Source organism: Adiantum capillus-veneris, chromosome 18 (assembly GCF_014529385.1).
Source record: "Adiantum capillus-veneris isolate H3 chromosome 18, ASM1452938v2, whole genome shotgun sequence".
Classification (NCBI taxonomy): domain Eukaryota; kingdom Viridiplantae; phylum Streptophyta; class Polypodiopsida; order Polypodiales; family Pteridaceae; genus Adiantum; species Adiantum capillus-veneris.
Window position 1 is genome coordinate 99719228 of NC_140948.1, and position 24149 is coordinate 99743376.

General features: G+C 46.1%; 1 protein-coding gene across 4 annotated transcripts in view; it reads right to left on the reverse strand.

Moving 5' to 3' along the window:
- LOC147436081 (Pseudouridine synthase family protein) overlaps positions 1 to 24149 on the reverse strand; it is a 180177-nt gene that overhangs the window by 83799 nt on the left and 72229 nt on the right. For 2 of the 4 annotated variants that reach the window (XM_086488979.1, XM_086488977.1), the window contains exons 6-11: positions 12163 to 12208; positions 11478 to 11609; positions 11271 to 11397; positions 11004 to 11103; positions 10814 to 10874; positions 10181 to 10311 (exon numbers count right to left, since the gene is read on the reverse strand). In XM_086488979.1, coding sequence (XP_086345105.1) covers positions 10181 to 10311; positions 10814 to 10874; positions 11004 to 11103; positions 11271 to 11397; positions 11478 to 11609; positions 12163 to 12208 — 597 coding nt within the window. The remainder of the gene's footprint in view (positions 1 to 10180; positions 10312 to 10813; positions 10875 to 11003; positions 11104 to 11270; positions 11398 to 11477; positions 11610 to 12162; positions 12209 to 24149) is intronic. The other 2 variants (XM_086488980.1, XM_086488978.1) reach the window with 1 other exon arrangement.

Sequence of the window (24149 nt, forward strand, 5' to 3'; positions counted from 1 at the left end):
GGGCCTAAACCCTAAGAAGAACAAGTAACAGAAGAAGTCCTACCAACTTATGGAGACCCTATCCAATGGGGGCCCAAGTGACATAAAGTATTAAAATAAAGCAGGACCCGCAGTTGATGACGTAGCAGTTTCCGAAAATCACGTTGACAGTGCTGACGTGGCAGGCCGTACGAATTTTCATGTTTTGCGATGGCAGTTGAACAGAATTCCGTGATTTACGCTGGCAACTTTTTTGGCATTGCTTTTGGACCATAAGCTTTTGAGTTTGAAGGCTTTTCATGTAAACTGCTTTTGGGGTCTAGGGCCTTTAAATATGAGGCAATGGGCTCATTCTCTGGCATGCTTCCTGTAGAAGGTGCAACGTCTGGAGTACCGGCTTGTACAGTGTTGATGCAATATAAAGAAATACTGAAAGGGGCCCCAAGGTTTGGGGCCAATACTCTCTGGGGTGGAATTCTGCCACTTCGTGTCGCGTGTCGTCTCTATCTCTCTCAGTTCAGTTGTTATTGAAGTGCTAAAAGTCTGTTCAATCTGTTCTTTTCTATTGGCACGTGGTGCCGTCTTGTGACAGTGGTATCAGAGCATCAGGCGTGTGCTTTTCTGAAAGCGTACCGGTCCTACCAAAGAGCAGACAGAGCAAACCGGCACTTCCAAAAGTCTACTGGAATTTTATTTGAAGTATTTTCGAGCCCGACCTGGACTTATTAGCCATTCCCACCCTTACTTCATCGCACATCGGGCGCCCTCCCGTCTTCACCGCTCATGTCTTACAGGGCATAAGCCATAAAGATAACTTGCAAGAGAAGGATCCAAGGTTTGTTTCGAGTCGCTGTTTTTCTCAAAAGCAGTGCCATGCAGATGCTGATGTTTATAGAAGCCGCACACTCCAAGGACTTGGCAAGCTTTCAAGAAAATTCCCAAAGTTATATGGTTTCTGACATCTTCCTTCGGAGTGAAACTTCTGGTAGACTGGGGTATCCTGAAATGCTTGCCATGGAAACCCTAGCAGATTATAACTTTAAATTTATCGACATCTCTCAGTAGATGTCTCTTCACAAGCAAATGACCTTGGAGGTCAAGTCCGATTGCTATCTTGGGACTACCATCGCCGCCAAAGAAACACTGTCTGTCCAAGAGCTGATGGACCATGTTGTGCTCGGCTCCACCTTATGGAATGAACCTAACCCTAATTTTTTGTGCAGGTTTCAAGATGGAAAGTCAGTCGACTTTTCGAGCTCGACTAATGTCGAGATTTTTTTTCTTAAGTTTTGTTTGAGAACTTGTTTGGTGATCCTGTTTGAAATTTGTTTGAAATGGATGGTATCTGTTTTGAACATGTTTTGGTGCCGATTTGAATTGTTTGACTCTGATTTTAATACTGGTTTCAATGATTGGTGATTTTACTCCCGGGTGGAGTAGTGAGAAATGATGTTTGAGAATGCGTGTTCATACTCATGGCCCGAACCCTTGTGGTTATTTGCGGGGGGGAGTATTGAATGATTGAAAAGTGTTGTTTTTACTCATGGCCCGGATCCTTGTGGTTATTTACGGGGGGAGTATTGTCAGAGTTACCCGGAACGCGGAACGGGAACGGCGACGGGCCTCCCTGCAGAACGGGGGAACGGGAATGGGCCCGGAACGGCAGGCTAAAAAAACACCCAAATATTATTTTTTTTAGCGTTATGTGTTTGAATACAAGTAGTATTAGAGTCCTTTGACTCTAATACCCACAAAAAACACGATTCGAAGACCATTTAACCTTATTATGACTTGATTGGGATGTGAGGCGCCCAGAGTACATAGCCAGATGAACAACAATGAGCAAACACAATTTCCATAGTACATACACAATGCTCATGTCCCGGCACAAAATTTCACCTCATGTCCCGGCACTCGAAGAAAGTGTGCCCTCACTTTGTCATGCCCCCCTTTCCGTGTGTAAGAGCATAGCTTGCATCCCCATGCACGAGAACCTCCCGCCGCCGACAAGGTGCCCTCCGAGGTCACTTCATCCCACCATGACCATTCCTTCGCCTTTTGAGTGTTGCCCGCATGAACGGAGGGGGTTGAACGAGAAGAAGAGGCCATGGATTATCCGTGAAAGAGAGAGAGCTTGATCTTTGAGGATTTGAGAGAGAGATAGCTTGAGAGAGGGCTTGAGAGAGAGAGAGAGAGGCTTGATTCCGTTCTTGCTTGAGGCTTGAGCAATGAGAAGTTGAGATAGAAAGCTTGAGACTCGAGAGAGAGGCTTCACCTCTTGGAAGTTGAGACCGAGAGAGAGAGTTTGACCCTTGAGCCTTGAGGGTTAGCCCAAGAGAGAGAGAGGTTATGGCTTGAGAGCTAGAGGCTAGGCCTCTATGGCTTGAGAGTCGAGACTCGAGAGTTGAGAGCAAGGGAGAGATGGCCCCCTTCAAACTTCCTTGATGCTTTGGTGAAGAATGGGGGAAGGGGGGATTTATATAGGGCTGTAAAATTTAAATGGCCGTTGGCTGCCCAAATCTCCCAAACAACTATATTTTTAAAAGTTGAAAAACTGCCCGTTTCTGCCCGTTGCTGCCGTTCCGGCCGTTCCGCCCCGTTCCAGCCGGTCCGTTCCGGTGATGGCCTGCCTGTCGGAACGGCAGTCCGTTCCGACGCGTTCCCTGAATTTTTGACCGGCCGGAACGCCGTTCCGACGTTCCAAGGCCCCATATAGGCGTTCCCCGGTAACACTGAGTATTGTTGTTGTGACTCCCGGCCCGGACCTCGATGGTTATGTGGGAGGAGTTTAAGAAGTCTGAGCAGTGATTACTCTTAGCACCTCCAAACAACACAAGCTACAGTCTGGGGGGCGTTTGGTTGTCAAAGGCCTCTATATCTCTCGCTCCGGACCTTTTTAGGTTATGCAGGAGGAGTGATGAGGGAGTCGTTGAATATCTCCCGGCCCGGACCTTGTTAGGTTACGCAGGAGGAGCTTTCATCGGCGGCTTTATGTTTCTATGTCTTGTAACATGCACATGTGAGCATTTGCGTTGCATTGTGATGTGCCAACCACTCAATATTCCTATTTGGATGAGATTGCCTGGGTATGTAATTTTAATGCATCTAGACACCTGGGGAAGATCAGTGTGGTCTGGGTGTGATGGCTAATTTTACTACGCCGGAATATCAACAGTTCCGATCAGGACGAAAGGAGAAGCCAACTCCTTGATCAAAAGAGCCGAAAGGAGAAGCTAACTCCTTAACAAAAAGAGCAAACTGATTGTTCCTCACAATGTCCCTCAGAATGACCCTCGGAAATTTTGAGCTAACTTGAGTTGTTTTGCAAATATGTTGTAATCGCGGACAATTACTCTCTTTCAAGAAGGGGAGATGTCACAAATTGCTAACGTGTCAAAGCCCTGAAGAATGGAGCCAACTTGCAGATGCCGGCCGAGGGGCCTAAACTATAAGAAGAACAAGTAACACAAGAAGAATTCCTAGCAACTTATGGGGACCCTATCCGATGGAGCCCCAAGTGACAAAGGATTAAAATAAAGCACGACCCGCAGTTGATGATGTGGCCGTTTCCAAAAATCACGCTGACAGTGCTGACGTGGTAGGCTGTACGGATTTCCGCGTTTTGCGATGGCAGTTGTACGGAATTCCGTGATTTACGCTCGCACCTTTTTTGGCATTGCTTTTGGACCAGAAACTTTTGAGTTTGAAGGCTTTTCATGTAAGCTGCTTTTGGGACATAGGGCCTTTAAATATGAGGCCATGGGCTCATTCTCTGACATGCTTCCTGGAGAAGGTGCAGAGTCTAGAGTACCGACTTGTACAGTGTTGATGCAATATAAAGAAACATCGAAAGGGGCACCAAGGTTTGGGGCTAATACCCTCTCGGGTGGAATTTCGCCACTCTGCGTCACAAGCTCTCTCTCTCTCTCTCTCTCTCTCTCTCTCTCTCTCTCTCTCTCTCTCTCTCTCTCTCTCTCTCTCTCTCTCAATTCAGCTGTTATTGAAGTGCTAAAAGTCTGTTCAGTCTATTCTTTTCTATTGGCACGTGGTGCCCGTCTTGTGACAAGGAGAGAAGGAGGAAGGGGGTAAGACAGCAGCCTTGTCGTACTAAATGTGTAACCCTGAACCGCTTTCTTCTATGCTGAGGCGATGAGTAGATTCTTAACTTCTTAGGAGGTTGGTTTGCCTCGACTAGCGTGCTCCCTATTCGGCGAGATGAGCTTTTTGTTGGCATTAGGGTTGCAAAAAAACACACACAGCTTGGAGAAGACGAAGTAAGCTCAAGGCACACAACAAAGAGTATATTACTTAGTGTGCAATGGAAAGATACATAGCCCTAGAATGATGGGTGTAAATACAATGCACGGGGGAAAAACCTCCTAGTGAGGGAAAAAATGCCCTAGCGGTCCTAAGTGTGTTCACACACATTACTACCACATGTATATGGTAGCAAATCCCCCCTGGAGTGATGTGGTGAACGAGAGATGGCACATAGAGTAAAGGGCAGTGCCGTGCCCTGAGGATATGATCAGTCCACAATGATCAATCCACAAAGGGGAGTAAGCCGAAAGCTTTGCAGAAAGATTCGAACTTCTCACGAGACAATGCCTTTGTGAAAAGATCTGCAAGGTTGTCCTGTGTTGGCACATAAGCCAAGCTAATCTCTCGCTGAGAACCTCTCCCTGACATAGTGGTAATGCACCTGAATGTGCTTTGTGCGAGCATGAAAAATTGGGTTCCTCGCAACTGCCAATGCGCTCTGACTGTCAGTGTAGATAGTGTTGGCAGTGTCCTCTCCAACACCCAAATCAACCATAAGGCGTCTGAGCCAAACACACTCAACCGTAGCTGTGAAGACTGCCCTGTACTGAGCCTCACGACTAGAAGTGGCCACAGTAGGTTGCTTCTTGCTCAACCATGATATACTGAACTGCCAAGCATGAAACAAAAACCACTTGTGGACACTCGCGTGTCAAAAAAATCAGCCCAATCTGAGTCCGAAAAAGGATGTAAGTCTAGCGGCAACGATCCCCCCTTGGGATAAAACAAGCCAAGATGTAAAGTGCCACTCAAGTAGCGGAAAATCCTCTTGATAGCCTGCCAATTCTTAGACCCTGGGCTATGCATAAATCTATTGACCTGTGAGATTGCAAACTGAATATCCGGCCTCGTGTTGTATATATATATAAGGCAACCAATAGCAGTTTGGTAAAGAGTGACATCGGCAAGATCACCAGCATCATGAAGACTCAGTTTCAAACCTGTTTCCATGGGAGTGGCAATAGGTTTGCAATCCTCAAGTCCAAACTTACATAGCAATGTCTCCATGTAACTATTCTGACACAAGGCAATACCACCATCACACTGCTTAAATTGTATACCCAAGTAATGATGCGACAGCCCCAAATCTTTCATCTTAAAAGTAGCATTCAAATCAGCCTTAAATTCAGTAAAATATCACACTGCTGATTTGAAAGTAGCATTCAAATCAGCCTTAAATTCAGTAAAATATCTCTCATTTGGTCCAGTGATCTGCAAAATATCCACATAAAGAACCACAATGAGAAGTACATCACCCTCACGCTTTACATACAATGTGCTTTCTGTTGGATTGTTACGAAAACCTCGTTTGACCAAATGAGTGTCAGCCTTCTCATAGCAAGCACGAGGAGATTGCTTCAACCCATACAAAGCTTTGTTACATTTGCACACTTTATCCTCTTGTCCTTTCTTGATAAAACCACGAGGCTGCGTTACATAAACTTCCTCAAATATGTCACCATTCAAGAAAGCAGTCACAAGGTCTGACTGATGTAGATCCCAACCAAAATGAGCTGCCAATGCACATTTAAAACACACAGTAATCATACGAAAAGTGGGAGCAAAAGTCTCTTCATAATCTATGACTTTTTACTGTACATAACCTTTTGCAACAAGTCAAGCCTTATAGCGATCAATCTCACCATCCGGCTTGTGTTTCAACTTGTAAACCCACTTTGTACCAATGGCATTTTTTCTAGGAGGCAAATCTTATACAATCCATGTGTCATTTTCTATAAGTGCATCATATTCAGATTGCATGGCAGCCATCCAATTTTTTGAATTTTGTGCTATATCAAAAGATAGAGATTCCTCAACATCATGTAAGTTAGACACAACCAAAGCATAACAATCTGATGCATAAGATGCATGGAGAGAACCTGAACGAGTATGACTAGATAAAGGTGCATCCAATTTACCATCACGCATTGTATCCACCAGCCATTTTGGCATACCTCTAGCCTACTCATTCTCAGCCCTTTCCTCATTGAGTACATCATGTACATCTGCATCAGTAATAGGCTGATCCATAACATTTTCAAAAACCCCCATTGGTTGTACATTTGCCTCATTGGAATTCACATTCGAACTTCTACCATTGAAAAGAGGCAACAAAGTGTCATAAATGTCCTGTGAGTTTACATTATTGTCTCTAGTACATGATAGCAAGGGCTGAACAGTATCTTCCAAAAACACAACATCCTGTGAAACCAAAATACGCTTTGTTTGTAAATGATACACCCTGAAACCTTTGCTTTCAGCACTATAACAAAAAAAAACATTCGACAGCCTTATCATCCAATTTTTTACGCTGTGTGTGCCACGAAAGCATATGCCAAACAACCAAAAACATGCATGTGCTCGATAGAAGATTTTCTATCATGCCATGCTTTATACGGAGGCATAGACTGCAAAGCTTTTGTATGACACATGTTTAGCACATAAGTGGCACACATAATGGCCTCAAGCCAAAACGAATGCAGCAAAGCTTGACTTTTGACCATACATCATTCCATTTCTGTAAGTGACCTGTTTCTTCTCTCAGCAACACCATTTTGCTGAGGTGTATAAGGCACTGTACATTGGTGTTTTATTCCACGACTAGCCAGAAATGCATTAAATTCATGAGACATATACTCCCCCCCTTAATCTGAATGGAGGGTGCCCATGGTACATTTTGAGACATTTTCAGCCATAGCCAAAAAAAAGTGAAGCACATAAATACTTCAAACTTTGCTTTAAGCGGATATATCCATGCATGCCTGGAGTGACCATCAACGAAAGTCACCAAGTAAAGGTAATTTCCCAAGGATGGAGTTTGCATGAGCCCACAAACATCAGCATGCACAAGCTGCAACCTACATGTGGCCCTAATTGAACCATCCTTTGGAAACTTCGAACGTTGCATCTTACCCAGAATACAACCTTCACAGACATGTTTGACAGGTGCTTCAAGAGGCGGCAAAAAAGCAACGATATAAGATTTTTGTAAACGCAACAAACTGGCAAAATTTAGATGACCAAAACGTGCATGCCAAAGTTTTGCATCTAAAATAGCCTTTGAATCCACAACTACATTGCAAAATTCTGCCCACACTTGTCATACAAAGTGAGCTTATACAACCCACGACATAAAATACCAGATGCAACAATTTCATCACCAAAACTGAGATCATGTATTGTACATCTGTCATCCACAAATTTGACTACAAGAACAAGTCTAGCAAGTGCAAATACAAACAAAAGATTCTTCTTGATCCCAGGTACATAAAGTGCATCAACAAGTATGAAAGAACTGTCATTTGCAGCAATAAACACAATCTTTTCAACTCCCTGAACTGGATAAGAGGCATCGTTGGCACAAGTAACTGAATTCCCATGAGGGACAGATTCAAGAGAGGTGAATAAATCACAATGTAAGGTAATGTGCTTTGTAGCACCACTGTCCAAATACCACACATGTGAATCTGCAGCAACTGACAAGCATGCATCATGGATAGCAGGATTATAGGTACAAGCCCATTTTGCATCAACATCCGCATCACACTCTTCTTTCACAAAAGACTCAACAATAGCTGCATTTGTAGTGAAACCCGCATTTGCAGTGGAACCACCCTCTTTCTTCTTAGCCTCTTTGGCCTTCAACTTAGGACACAGCTTGATCAAGTGATCATTAGCTTTACAATAATGGCAATGCATCTTCTTTTTGCCCTTATCACCAAAATTTCCAGACGAATTGCTGCCACAACAGAAGCATTAGGAACAGGTAATTTTCCACTCGTAGAAGAGCCATAAGAAGTGGCTGCATTGTTGTTACCACCTTTTCTTTGAGCGGCAATAAAGGCATGTTCAATTGCACGCTGTCTAGTCCTGTTTTTTCTTGAAAGCGACTCTTGCAATAGCAATGTGCATAATGCATCAAACTTCACAACTTCGGGATTTCCTTGTGTCATAAGTCTCAAAATACTAGCAAAAGTCTCGTAAGAATTTGGCAAGGCATCAAGAACAGTCTGCACAAGGATATCATCTTCCTCATGCATGATCTTTGACTCTAGCTCTTTATGCAGCAATGCAATTTTAGCCTCATTGCGACTTGCATGAAGACCTGCCACAATATCCCAAGCTTGATTTGTAGATTTCGTTGAACGAATGTGGGAAGTAATGGTGCACTTCACAGATAATGCAATCAATACATGAGCTTGCACATCTTTTACATCCCAACGAGCTTGCTCAGCTGTAGGCAAAACAACTCTAACAGTAGCAATCCTTGCAGCAAGACCTGCAGCATCCTCAACATCGTTTGTATCCTTAGAAACAGGATGTACATCAATGCCCTGCAAAATGTTCCAAACGTCGTTTGACACAAGAACATGTTGCATTATATAAGCCCACATAGGGTAATTGTCCCCGTCCAATCTGTTCTCAGCAGCAAACATCTTGAACACATCCGTGTTGTTGTCAGCCATGGTATATGCTGCACCTGATGTGAAAACTGCCCGAAAAGAGGAGAAGGAAAGCGGGAACAACACGTGCTATAAAGGGAGGAACCTTGGAAGGAATCGTTATTGCATCGGATTTGTGCCTTGGGTCCCACATACGGCGGCCCGTGGAGCCCCTCCACCCGCTAGATCTTTACAGAGTTGTGCAGAGTAGGTTTGAGTAGGAGATGGGAGGACCGTATTGCTCTAAACCTTCTTCGGTCTTGGGAGCAGGTACATAGGGGCCTTGAGCAGCACCAGCCCACGTGCATTGAGGAGCGCTTGCAACTTTGATTCATGGCGCGCCTGGATGGCAGTATTGTCCACCACCAGTGTGGTTGTTTACTCCTCCCATAACCTGATTTAGCCATCATTGTACATACATTACCTTTTCATTGGGAGAGTCTCCCCACATTTTGCTGTAGCCCTCTCTAGCAGGGGCAGGTTGTAGCCCATTGGGCAGTTTTCTTAACTAATGGAAGGATCTTTTTCTTGCCAAAAAAAAAAAGTGTTGTCATTCAATACTTTTCAAGCATATCCAAGGCATATTTTCTTACACCATTCAAATGCTTGACATAGTGTTTATCTATTGAATGTCCAAGAAGTCACACAACTCTCCCAAACCCTTCAATAGGTTACCTTTGATAGCTCAAATCTGCTCATCATGACTTCTTATAAGACTTAAATCATCAACCTAGGTGACTGTCACAATCTCTCCATGTATATGCTTCACAAACAAGAAGTGATCCACTTTGGACTTCTAAAAACCCAGTTTTTTAAAGGTTGGCTTACCTTCTCATGCCGAGCGTGCTCATGTCAAACCAAGTATTGCTTTCCTTAACCAACATACATAACCACGACTAGTCAGCAAACCTCATGCACGGGTAGGAGATCGAAATACATTTGAGGAACATACAATACTTGTAAGATGTGCAATCAAGCTCCAGGACCATACCAAGATGAACCTGAGAGCAATCGCCTTTCAAATCCATAGAACTCTGATCTTGGGATTCCTGAACAATAAGCATTGTCTCAACCTCAAGGGACAACCGTTCTCTTTTCCCAAATCTCTCTGTCTCGATCAATTACAATCCAAATCTCTGATCTGGTTACTTTATGATCCCTCTCCGAGAGCAACTCTCTGAATTAATGCCGGTACTGTCCATGGATCTTGTGGTAGGAGGGCATCCACAGACATAACGCTCCCTAGTCTCCACTTCCCACTCTAATAGTCTGCAAATGCAGACCTTCCTCATTACCCCTTTGACTCTCCCAGCTGGCATACACATGATGATGGCTAGGAAGTGGAAAAATTAAGCGATTTTAACAGACAGTGCTGCTTATTTAAGCATATTGACAAGATAATCCTTACATAACAAGGAAAAGGAACAAGAATAACTCACACGTCCAAGCAAGGAAAAATTTCAAAAGCCAAGATCTCACGCCTAAAATTTCGAACATTATCAGCATCCATTCTACAGAAGTTGCGGAAGTCGTGCTCTCCACAAAAAAATTTTGCAGCATGTTTCATAGCCTGGAGAATTTCTGATATTATTATCTTAATTGCATAATTGGCACACCTGACTTAAAAAACAGGTTTATGAAGCCAGAAAAACTTTTGCCACATTATGTTGAGGGCTCATGAAACATTTACTTTATCTTGTGGTAGAGTTTCCTTTTACTTTTTCAAACCAATTTTTGTTACTTATAAAGAAACTAGACAGTTCTCAATACAAGTTGTGTGCACTCAAAAACCCACTCTGCCAGTTAGATTTGGCCCTCAGACGCTTGAAATTTCCTGGAATTCTAGTCCTATGTTTCTCATGCCACAGATCCATTTTTATGAGTAAACACACACCTTCTTGTAACAAGGCTTTGAGGCTGGAATTCCCCAAATGGTCTCCCAAGTTTGGAAAATTTAGTACAGAAATGAAATCTAGTTCCTAAGCGTGACTTTATGCATTTCAGATTGATCAACATCCTCCAAGAAAGGACTGTGTTATTGTAATCATTTAAGCCCAAAAAGAAATACTGACCTCTATGTCCAAACCATCATTTACAAAGAAATAGTTGTATTCTCTTGATAGGCAGCTGAACCTGACAAGACGTGTAAATTAAGAATGAATGTACCTTCCCTCTTATGCTATACTCTTGCACATGACACATGGAACTTTGCACAGACCATACAAATTGATCGTGACAGATTCATAAAAAATGATATCTTACCTAGCATGGAAATTAAGAGGGACATAGCACCATCCTAGAATACGAATATCGGGTGGTAAAGCACGATTAAGAACCCCAACATAATCTATCTCTTCGTAATCTACAACCAGTGTGCAAATGATGGTAGTTAAAGTAATGCTCCATGCACTGAAATCCAATTCTTGCCACTCCTAGAGCTAGTGGTACAAGATTTCAGAAGCATCTTCAAACTAAATTTACTGCATATCAGGTGACTTTGTGCCGTATCACCATTTCAAAGGATCGCACCTATCGCCTGGGAAAACTGCAATTCCTCAAAACGGCTGGAGATTGCAGCTGCAACTCTATCCTCCCCCTCTGAAACATTGACAAGGTTAGGATGCTTTTGACAGGAGCGTAGAAGTAGTGCAACCACCTGCCAAATTTGAAGAGGTAAACAATCAACCTTGACCAGGTTTAATGTTCCAATAATACAGACAGCTCAATGATGGAAACCTGTCCATTTGCTGAGACGCCCTTGTCTGTGCGTCCACAACGGGTATATTTTGCTTCCAGTCGGCCCCCGGTCACAAGCCTCGTCTTTTCTAAGGCCCTAAAGAGTTCCAACTGCACAATCATTGGTCGCCTCTGAGATATAAAAGATCAATTTGAAGCACAAGAAGACTTGCAGAAGAGCTTCCTAGCTATTTGAAATCATTTCAACGAAAAAAGCTCAAAAAATCAGATATTCTGTGGTCTACAAAATTGCAGGCCGAATAGTCACATGGATTGAGAACGAGAATGGAATGAGAGTCGAGTCCTTTATGACATGGGAGTGAGGGTGCTGGAAGGAGACAACACTACGCTATTTTTGAGTACCTTGCATTATAAGACAAACACGACAAAAGAATTGCTATTGTGTCAGCACATAGCATTGAAGGACACACTTACATGACTAAAAATTAGCCTTTCCATGACTTACATGACTAAGAGACTCAAAATTAACCTTTCCACATTTTGAAACCCAAATTGACTTGATCGTTTTATGGCGTACATAGAACAGGGACAGGAATGAGCAAGATCATGGGGTGCATGAGCTTGGTCCTAAGGCCTTGGATGGCTTTCCATGTTATTAGGGCAGGCAGCCACCATCACGCTTCAATAGTTACTTAGCCGAGTGGTGAAACAAACTAAAGTATACCTCAACAGTCCTTTGTGCACTAGCATCCGAAGCAAACCCATGAAACCTGCATTTGACGACACAGAAAAATGACATTTGTGGCCAATGACTGAATTACAACCAATAACAATGATACGCATGCAAGAAGTGCAGGTTAGGACTTCTTAGCATTGAAATCAACAAGGACACGCATTACATGGCATAAAGCTTTCAAATATTTCCATTACTTCAATGACAAGGTTCTGCTTCTGAGCATCAAAATGGCGTATGCTGAGGATAAGCTTCATGTGCCCTTCCATGTTAGAAAGTCTTGAAGCCTGGGAGAATATGCATGAAACCAAGATTGGTCATACTAAAAATTAGCACAGACTAAATCAGAGATGTAGTCTGTGCTAATATGCATGAAATCAAGACTGGTCGTATTAAAAAATAGCACAGACTCCATCAGAGATGTATGATCATGCAGCAATAGAAGTCTGCACGAGTGCGGTGCAAGACTGGGTGACAAATTAAGTAGTCTAACTTCCAACACCAGGCCCTCAATGCTTGCTCTTGTAAGTGAATAAGCATGGTCCTTGCCTACTACTTCAGAGTCAAGCTCAAGCATGCAAAAATCGTTTGAATAGTACGTCACACGAGCTGTGGAAAGAAGATCTGACTAAAGTCCACATCAAGCCTTTGTCAACACGCCTAGCTTTGTCCTTCTCTACTGTCCCATCTACCTTGTGCTTGGTCTTGCGCCCATCCCATCTGCTTCTTAGGACTAGGAACCTACACCCAAAGTGTTGTTCTTCAATGACATCTAACTCACTGCAGACTGCCATTGCTCAAACTCTGAAGCGTCATTCTTTGAAGTGGCCTCAGCTGGATGTAGCAGGAAAAGTGTGTCGTGCTCTCTACTGTAGATGATGTTCAGTGCAATGTGTGAAACCTCAAGGCTCACTCCAACAGAAAGAAAACACACACAGCGATGGAACGAGAAACTCAAGACAGAAAAGTAGACCCAGAACACCATGGAACTCAACCTGTAGCAGGCTACAGTGTCACTTTCACAGGACAGTTAGTTTACAGTTGGGCTTTGGTCAATTGGTCTTTGGTCTGGTCGGTTCACACTAGGCGGACTCTTTGGGCAGAGACACGTGGTAGGGATAGGGTGGTCTAGTGGACATCGTGGCCAGGTCGCCACCGCCACCCAGTGGGGATAGACTTAGATGATGTTCTTTATGAGCCGTTGGTGGCTCTTGATGATTGTACATATGAGTAGTCGTTTTGGGCCAGTGGCATGATCTTGTACGTAGTCGTCTAGAGTGAGTCTTTACACAGAGCACGTCCTCACCATCCCTGCACATCTGAGCCTCGACACCCCCATTGTACCTGTGAGTCCTGGGCTGAAGCTAAGTGTGCTGCCACGCCAAAGTCTGTATCAGTCTTTGAGATAGTCGAGTCATATGTTCGGGTCTGCTGTTGTGTCTTTGTGAGCTCTGTTGATGTCTATGGTTTCCTTTTCTGTTCAGCTTGTTTGAGTGAGATTGTGATGCACATTGCACTGAGGACCACCCACTGTAGAGAGCATGACACATTATCCGCGCTACAGGTGCTCTCATTTTGGCGATCACGGTGGGACCTCAAAGGAAGTCTCACTCTTGTGGAGATAAAATCGTGAAGCTAATCGGTTGTGACCTGGCTCCGCACACTTGCTTACAATGTGTAGATAGTCTGCTGGTCTGGTCCTCTCTCGCCTTGGTCCAACGAGTCCTAGTCCTCGTCCCTGGTCCTTGGTCCTGGTCTAGTCCTCGCCCTGGTCCAGCCCTCCTCGTCCTGCCAGCTAGGTGGTCTAGTCACTGGTCCTGGACCAGGTGGTCTAGTCACTATCCTCACTTGTTCTGTTTTAGACCTGTGTTGCTCACTGCATGACACATACAAGGCGGTCAGTTGAGCGTCAAAGCGCACTACTGAGCCCTCTGAAGCACTATAACAGAAGACGCCCTGTGGTATCTAGTAGAAGTCCATTAACCTCATCAACCATACCTCCACATACGACATCCCCCATTCCTTCATCCGGTTCCACATCTTCCAGATCACCTTCTCCAACAAAGCTCTCTCCTATTCTGCTACAGCAGGCTATTGAGCAACAGGCTCAACAAGGGGCCATGGAGGCGTTGGCTGGTGTGTTGGCCAAGGTAAGCATCAAGTTCCCCACCTTCAAAGGACTCTCCTCGGAAGATGCGGACGACCATGCACGGAGGTTCGTATCTCTGTAGAGGACGTGGTCTTAACAGGGAAGATGCTTATCTGGTACTTTTTCCATCCACCTTGGACGGCTTAGCAGACAAATGGTACAGCCAGTTTGCAGAGAATCATTTTGCAACTTGGGCAGACTTAAGACAACAGTTCTGTGCAGCATTCAGGCCGGGCGACTACCAAGAGAAAGTGTTGGATGATTTGGCCAACATGGTGCTCCAGCCAGAGGAGACTTTTGCAGAGCTTATGACCAAAACCAAGTCTCTGGTTGCCAAGCTTCCCCAGCAACCCGGTGAATTCATGGTTAAGAAGTGGGTGGAGAAGGCGCTTCCAAAAACCTCTCAACAAAAACTCCAGGAGAGCCTCCGACCTGACGCCACTCTGGAGGAATTCATCGTAGCTGCTACTAGAATAGAGGGGGCTAGGAAGCTGTTCGACAACTCTCCTCATATAGATACTCCCTCTGTGTTCTCGGAAGGTAGTCCTGCTGATCCTTTGACTTCCTTGCGCAGGGAACTCGAAGCCCTCAAACTATAACGCGCCCTCCAAGAAGAGAAATCAATCTCTCTGAGACAAGAGAAACCATCGCACCTTGAGGCTTTGGATCAAATCAAGAGAGAACTAGAAGAGCTTCGGTCTCAGCAGGAGACTAAAGCTATGGTATGGTGCAGCTCTTGTCGCTCTCCTGGACATCCTCCACAGGACTGTCCCCTTCGGGCTTATTGCCACTTCTGCGAAAAATATGGGCACGAAGATAAGGATTGTTACTATATCAAAGGATTGCGGCAAATACAACAAAGTCTAGGTCCTTCTCTCCAACAAGGGTTAGCACCTGCATCCAACATGGTCTCACCCTATGGCCATCAAAACCCGTTGCCTCCTCTGCTGACAACACCCCCTATGCAGCAAGGTATGCACAACAACTTTGCAACCCCCAGCTTTTATCATGCTAGTACTCCCTCAGTTCCCCAAAGCTTCTACACCTCAGCCTCCAGCATCATGCAACAACAAGAGCAGCGACCACCTCGTCCCCCATTTCGTCCGTCTAATCGGCCAATCTTATGCTACAAATGCGGTGAATATGGCCATTATCAAAGTAAGTGTCCTTTACCTGAAGGGTCTCCTCCTTGCAAACATTGTCCGGAGTCTAAGGACCACTACAGTAAAGATTGTCCCAAACAAAGGGCATCCTCATCTTCAGGCCCGAATCAAAACCAACAAGAGTTTACATTCCCGAAAATCAATCTAATCACAGTGAACACCACCCCTCAGCCAGCACCTACTACACATACAGTTCAGCCACAACAAGCAGCAGAGCCTGCTGGGATGCTCACTCGAGCACAAAGAGCAGCCCTGGGTTTAAGTTTGCCAACGGGACCATCCTGTTCAACCCTTCCGCAACCTGTTCAAAATGTCACACCCGTAAGTGGTGCAAAGAATAGGCCAATCTCTATGCTTTCGGACATTGATGGAGCCTTCTTGGCAGCAGTAGCTGACTTGCAACAGGTCAAAGTTTTCGAGGAAGCCCAGGTTGGAGGAGCTAGGCCCACAGCAGAAGCAATCTTGAAGAACACCTTTCAGCAAGTGTCTCTTTATGAGATGCTCCGGCTAGATGCAACCCTTAGAAGTGACACCCTCTCAATAATTCAGTCTTTGTACCCTGGTACAAGGCCTAGTGGCGGTCACCTACCTGTGCAGCCCTTGGAGTCCTACATGATTTCATATCTAGCTGCTCCCCTCACCGACTATAAAAGTCCACGTCTTACTGTATCTATTCTTGGGCATCAATTCTCAGGCGTCATAGTGGATGGTGGGTCTGGAATCAATCTAATGCCCGAATTTACCATGTCAGCCTTAGGTCTGCAGCCTACTCGCCCTGCTCCATTCACTGTTACATTGGCAGACCAGAGGACAGTCTACCCTGTGGGCATAGTAGAGAAGGTGCCTTTGAAGGTACAAGACTTCACATTTAGCTTGGATTTTGTGGTGGTCAGTCTTCCTCAGGTGGAAGGAGGATTCCCTTTGCTGATTGGTAGACCATGGTTGCGGCATACTAAGGCACTTCATGATTGGGGAAACGACGTCATGTGGAGGCTCCCAAATGCAACCAATCCGGCTTGAAGGAGGGATGGATCCGGTGGTTCATCACAGTTCATTGTCAGTACAGTCCAACCTCGACCTTGAGCAGCCCATCCCACCTGATGGGTCTGAGGAGGACCTGCTACAGTGGTTGGAAGCTACCACATCGATGCCATGCTACATGGTCTCTATTCAAAACTCACCTGTGCCACCGGTAACACTCTATCTTCAAACTCCTCAGGAGGACACAGATGTCCAAAGTCCTACAGCGGACAATACAACAGTCGAAGAAGTAAGTGTGTCAACCCCAAATTCTCATGCTTCGAATGACCCGCCGATGGAAGCCCTCGGTCTTGGGGAGCCTATAACATATCACCGAAGGGGGAAGAAATCTCCTCTGCATCCACTCGCCAAAGATTTCCCCCTTCCTGTAGCATCTCCCAAGTCGGACCCCCTACAAAAGCACTCTGTCATGTTTGGGTCTGAAGATTTACCCTTCGAGGAGCTCCCACCAAGATGGTTACAAGGAGAGTATGCAGAGTTTCCAATCGATCAAACACCTACACACGATGTCTTGAAGCTCCAGGAGGCAGCTCACCTCTCATCTTCAGAAGCACCCTCTCCAGCTACACCCCCGGACCCGGTCAAAGAAGTCAACCTGGGAGATCCTGACAACCCTCAGCACGTACTGTTAGCAGCTTGGTTATGGGAGCATCCCGCATTACTCAATCAGGTAGTCTCTCTCATACACTCTTTTAAAGATGTGTTTGCTTGGTCCTACAAGGATTTAGAGGGGATTCCACCAGAATTGGGTGTCCATACTATACCTATGGTTGAAGGGGCTAAGCCTGTAAGAGGCCGAGCTTACAAGCTCAACCCGAAGTATGCTAAGGCGGTCAAGTCAGAGTTAGAAAAAATGCAAGAGGCAGGGATCATTGTACCTGTGGAGCACTCTGAGTGGTTATCACCCATGGTGATAGCGCCTAAGAAGCAGTCCAACAAAATCCGTGTGTGCGTAGATTACCGTGCTCTGAATAAGGTAACTATCCCAGATGGTTTCCCAACACCTTTCCTTGAGCGTATGCTCGAAGATGTAGCAGGGCATGTATTGTATAGTTTCATGGCTGGGTTTAGCGGATACAATCAGTTGGGCATCCATCCAGGTGATCAACTGAAAACGGCCTTTGTGACTCCCTGGGGTATTTTTATCTACACTCGAATGTCTTTTGGGTTGAAAAATGCCCCACCCTCTTTCAATAGGGCGGTATACCTCATCTTTTGTCCTTTGCTTACGGATCATCTTCGCATCTTCATGGACGATTTTTCGACCTTCTCAGGTGCTCAATGTTCAACCCCAGTGGAAAATCTAGAGGAACACCTCGCTCAGCTCTCTGCTGTCTTCCTCAGGTGCAAAGAGGCACGCCTAAAGCTAAATCCTAACAAATGTCATTTTTTGGTTACTGAAGGCACACTTATAGGCCATGTGGTGTCTGCTAAAGGTTTAGCGCCTGACCTAGAGAAGATCGTGGCAATCTTAAAGTTACCACCTCCCATCAACCCAAAAGGGGTACAGAGCTTTGTAGGCCACACAGGTTATCATCGCAGGTTTATACGCATGTATGCACAGGTGGCTCAACCCCTAACCCGCCTAACCACTGTTGTTGTTCCCTTTCAATGGTCAAAGGTAGAGGCTGAATCTTTTGCATACCTTAAAAAACGCCTCACTGAAGCGCCTATCTTAGTAGCTCCCGATTGGTCTCTCACCTTTCATGTGCATACAGATGCCAGTCAACTAGCTGTGGGTGCGGTGCTGACTCAACCTAGTAAGGAGTATAACCTGGATCGCCCTGTTCGTTATACGAGTCGCCTACTCACCAAGGCAGAGTGCAACTTTAGCACCACAGAAAGGGAAGGTTTAGCTATTGTGTATGCTCTGTAAAAATTTCGGCACTACTTATTAGGGGTCCACTTCACAGTTATTACTGATCACCATGCGCTGCGATATCTACTCAACAAGCCGCAGGTTGCAGGTAGAGTATGGCGATGGCTACTCTTATTTCAAGAGTTCGATTTCGAAGTGGAACTCAGGTCCAGCAAACATCATCTCCTTGCCGACCACCTTTCTCGCGTTCACACTGGTGAAGAAGCAACAGGGGTTGCTGACGACTTTCCTGATAGCAGTCTCTTTAAGGTGGATACCACTCCGGAATGGTACGGCGATGTTTTGCATCTGCTTTCTACTGGCCTCTACCCAGAGAATGCTTCTCCCCTGCAGAAGAGACGCCTGTTGCTGAAGTCTAGGCCTTTCACTCTGATTGGGGGCCAGCTATACAAATCAAGGCAGGATGGTGTTCTGAGGCGTATGTCTCCCCTCATGAAGTCGAGTATATTTTAGAGGATGCCCATAGTGGTCCCACTGGTGGCCATTACCCTGGTCATATTATTGCACAGAAGATTCTCCAGTGTGGCTTATGGTGGCCCTATATTTTTCGCGATGCAATTGCCTATGTAAAGGTATGCGATGTATGTCAGCGCTGTGGCCCTAAACCAAGCAAACAGTCAAACCGTCCTCTGCAGGTCTCTATGCCATGGCAACCCTTTGAGAGATGGGGCATAGATTTTGTAGGTCCAATTACTCCCTCTGCCCAACCCGGCAATCGGAAGTATCTCTTGGTGGCTACAGACTACGCAACAAAGTGGGCAGAGGTACTTGCAACAACGGACTGCACTAGCACTACGGTAGCCAAGTTTCTCTACGAAAATATTTTGTGCAGGTTTGGATGTCCCTTGGAAATCACCAGTGACAGGGGTAGTCACTATGTGAATGAAACAATTTCTACCTTGCTTGCCAACTACAAGATTTTTCACCGAAAATCTTGTTCCTATTACCCTAGAGCAAACGGACAGGCACAGAGCACTAATAAGGTTCTGATAGCACTCATGTGGAAAGCATGTCATCTTCATCCCTCGACTTGGGCTCAAGCTATCCACAGTACACTTTGGGCATATCGAACTTCTTTCAAAGCCACAACCAATCACACCCCATTTCAATTGGCTTTCGGTTTGGAAGCGATAGCACCTTTCGAATTCAACTCAGGATCCCCGCGAGTGGGCAGTCTTCGTGCCAATGGAAATTTGGGGTCGGCATCTGTCTCTCATCTTTTCCTTTTGGAGGAAAGCCGAAGTTTGGCTTCACTGGCTCTAGAAGCAGAGCAGCTTCATCGTAAAGCCTGGCATGATCGCCATCTCAGAAAGCAGCAAATAACGCAAGGAGCACTGGTGCTACTTTATCAGGCCAAGTTTCTGAAAAAAGCAAAGAAGTTAGTCCCAGCATGGCAAGGACCATATAAGGTGATGGAGATTCTACCCCACGGAGCTGTACAATTAGCCACTCTTGAAGGAGTTCCGCTGCCTTTAGTCAATGGATCTCGGATCAAATGCTATCATGCTTAAGCTGCCGCTCAAGGGTCTAACCGGGCTACAATCAAGTGTTGAGCTTCGCAAATTCCTGAACCTTTAAATAACTTCGGCATCACTATCTTCGGCATCTTGCTGTTCCTTTTCATCTTATCTCTTACACCCTCTCCTTAGACAACTCTCCTACTGCAGACTCTGTTAAGCTCAATGGGTTTGATTCTGGAATTGGATCAACTCTATCCTTCACTCTCTGTCTTCAATCTCTGTCTGTCTTGGGCATAACCTAATCTCCTCAATCTCAACTCAGGTCCTTTTCTCAGCTTTTGCCTCTCAAGAAACTCAGTTCTTTGATATGCATAAATGCCTTTGTATCCTTGAGTGGGGTATTTAAGAAAGTACTTCGCATTTTATCTGCCACTGCTAATTCTTTCTGAGTACCTCGAAATTATCAATGCTTTCTATTAATCAAGTATATATATTGGTCGTAGCTAAACCTTTAAGGTCTCTGGGATAGTTTCCTACGCGTTAAAACTCCCTCTTTATTTTTCTACCCTCGACTTTGTTTCTCCTCTCAACCCCCCCTAGCCCTAATCCTAGCCCTAGCGCTTTCCCTCTCTCCTCGCCTCTGGCCCCCTTACTCTCGCCCTCGCCCTAGCCTTGGCCTGCCTCGCCCTTGACCTAACCTTATCCCTCGCCTTTCCCCTCGCCCTCGCCCTAGCCCTCCCCTTCCCCTCGCCCTCGCCCTCGCCCTCGCCCTCGCCCTCGCCCTTCCTCCTCGCCCTCGCCCTCGCCCTCTTACCCCTATCTCCTCGCCCCTCGCCCTAGCCCCTCCTTCCCCTCGCCCTCACCCCTTACCCCCTATTCCCTCGCCCCTAGCCCCTCGCCTCTCGCACTAGCCCCCTCTCGCCCTCGCCTCTCGCCTTGTCCATCCCCTCGCCCCTAGCCCTAGCCCTCCCCTTCCCCCTCGCCCTCGCCCCTTATCCCCTATCCCCTCGCCCTTCGCCCCTTATCCCTCACCCTTCCTATTTCCTCGCCCTCGCCCTCGCCCCTAGCCCCTAGTCCCTCGCCCTTCCTATTTCCTCGCCCTCGCCCCTAGCCCCTAGACCTAGCCCTCGCCAATCGCCCCTAGCCCTAGCCTCTAGCCTCTGTCCCCTCATCCTAGGCTCCCCAGCACCCTCGCCTCTAGACTCTTTCGAAAAACAAAAACAAAAAGCAAGCGCCACTTATCCTGTGAAAAGCACTTCCCAGCAAGGGCGGTATTTTACCTGCGAAACGCAAAAGAGGAAAGGAGAGAGCGTTTTACCTGCAAAAAGCAAAAGCAAAAGCAGAGAGCGTTTATTATAGCTTTGGTACTCCATTCAGTCAGTCATCCAATACCGAATTGGGTCTCGCCCTTGCTCCTGCTACAGTGGAACTCATCAATCAGTATAGATTCTCAGGTACAGTTTATCAAGATGGTTAGAACTCGGAATAGAGAAAAGCATCTCGAGTCAGAGGAAGAGTCCTCTGCCTCTGGGGATAGCTCTGACAGTAAATCAGATTACACTCCTAGTTCAAAGCAGCTTTCAGAGGAATCTTCAGAGGAAGATTCACCCCAATCAGTCACTACTGACAGGGTCACCACTCTCCAGGTGCCTCGCCCGTCTGGTGCCCTCTCCAAGGTACCTTTAGTAATGATATATCATTTACAGGCTCCGAATCCAGCACTCAAGGATGTGTTCTCTCAGCAGCAAATGATACACTTGGGTCTTCAAAATTTGGCTCAGGCCGATTTGTCATGCAATATCTCTACTGCCAAGCTAAGTTCCCTCTTGCTCACTTTTCCAAAGCTGAATGGTACTGCACTTACAATGGAGGATATCGGACAGGCTATGGGAATATTGACTGTGCTGGCACCTCTGCCCGCAACCAAAACCTTCTCGAATCTCTCACCAAAAGAAACTGCAAATGCTTGTCAGGAACTTTTGCTGGACTCACATCCAGACTATCACAAGAGTCAGCAACTGTATTCAGTGTTACAGTATTATTTTTTACTGTGCGCACCAGAAAGAACAGGGGTTCCATCTTCTCCAGGTTCTCCAGCAATATGCGATGCTTTTTTTTGTCTCTACCACTGCTTGCCGTACCCATTTCACCATCTGCTGTTTAAAGCGCTACAGGACAGGGCAAAGCGTTTTCGGACTCAGCGTAAAGGGAAAGCGGAAAGGTTCAATTGCTATGCAGCCCCTATTATGTATTGGGTAGTGCACATTATGCAGCGAAAGGCAGATGCAACAATTGTTCTCACCCTTTAAGATGACCAAAAAGAACAAAACCGTTCCAAAATGGCCAAAGGGAAAGGGTTCTGGCGCAAGAGGGCAAAGGTACAAAAAGATTCGTCTGAGCAACTAGCAACACTACCCTTCTCAGAATCTCAGGTCAAAATCTCTGACGTCCATACTACAACACCAACAGTGCATATGTCTACTTCTGTGGCCACCTCAACTTTCACACCACCTCTTGTGAGTAGTGTTGCAGTCACTAAAACACAACCTCGAGTTGTGTCGCCAGCACCATGTACTACTCTTAGTGCAGGGGCACCTAGGGATACTGCAGGGGCATCTAGCTCTGGGACACCTACATCTGAAAAGCATGACATATATGAGACTTTTGCGCCTCAGGCCGATAGACTTTTAGAGGCGGACAAAAGAGCCATTTCAACGATTATCAATATAGCCCTCTCATTGCAAGGTACCAACGGTCTGCATCGCACTTGCTATGACGGTATGACAAGGGAAGTGCAAGCTCATCTTCAACGAGCGATGGATAGGGACAATTTCATTGCTACAGCTCAAGATCGCATAAGAATCTTAACTCAACAGGTAGTGGACCTCAAACATATTGTCCACACTCAGCAAAAACAGTTAAAAGAGGCAAATGATATGACCGCAGCAGTTCAGGACCTCTCTCCTATGGTACATACATTGTGTCCCTCATGTGCAAAATACCAAGCTATAGCCATTTCACAAACAGTTCTAGCTATGCAGCTACAACTACAACCCCGGTTTCTCCGCAAGTTCCTGCTATGGCAACACAGATACAGACACAGACGGACGTTTCCAAAGCACATTCAGGGGATTCTCAAATAGCAGAGAAAGCAAATCCTACCAATATGGAGTCTAAGCTAGCAGGATCGGTCTCATCACAATTTCATGGACCCTCAATGGCCTCCCCCTCCCAGTCCCCATCCTTTCCTCAGCACTTCTACGGCTTCCCTGGATTCCAACAACCTATTCCACCCTCGCAGTCTGCCCAGTCTTTTCCTGGGTTTCCACCACCTCCACCTACTCACGCTCACCCGACACAGCCTGCTGCTCATGGGGTGGCTACTCCATACCCGATGTACCCTCCTCATGGCCACTACCCCTCACCAAACACTTGGCCCCCATCTCTTTACCCACCTTTCTATCAGCCTCCTCCTCCTCCATCATCCGACCACCAACAGTAGATCGCCGATATTTCAGTTCTTCAGTTCCGCTTTCCGGGACAGGCAGCGGTCTTGTGGCGGGCAACCTGTAGCAGGCTACAGTGTCACTTTCACAGGACAGTTAGTTTACAGTTGGTCTTTGGTCTGGTCGGTTCACACTAGGCGGACTCTTTGGGCAAACACACGTGGCAGGGATAGGGTGGTCTAGTGGACATCGTGGCCAGGTCACCACCGCCACCCAGTGGAGATAGACTTAGATGATGTTCTTTATGAGCCGTTGGTGGCTCCTGATGATTGTACATATGAGTAGTCGTTTTGGGCCAGTGGCATGATCTTGTACGTAGTCGTCTAGAGTGAGTCTTTACACAGAGCACGTCTTCACTATCCCTGCACATCTGAGCCTCGACACTCCCATTGTACCTGTGAGTCCTGGGCTGGAGCTGAGTGTGCTGCCACGCCAGAGTCTGTATCAGTCTTTGAGATAGTCGAGTCATATGTTCGGGTCTGCTGTTGTGTCTTTGTGAGCTCTGTTGATATCTATGGTTTCCTTTTCTGTTCAGTTTGTTTGAGTGAGATTGTCACGCACATTGCACTGAGGACCACCCACTGTAGAGAGCACGACACATTATCCGCGCTACAACTAACTCGTGGAACCAATACAAACTCTATCTGGCAGCACACTCAGCTCCAAGCCTAGGACTCAGGTACAATGGGGGTGTCAAGGCTCCAATGTGCAGGAAGAATGCAGAGTGCGATGTTGGACACAAGACACAAGACTCACGACGCTCGACCATAGAGAGTAGAC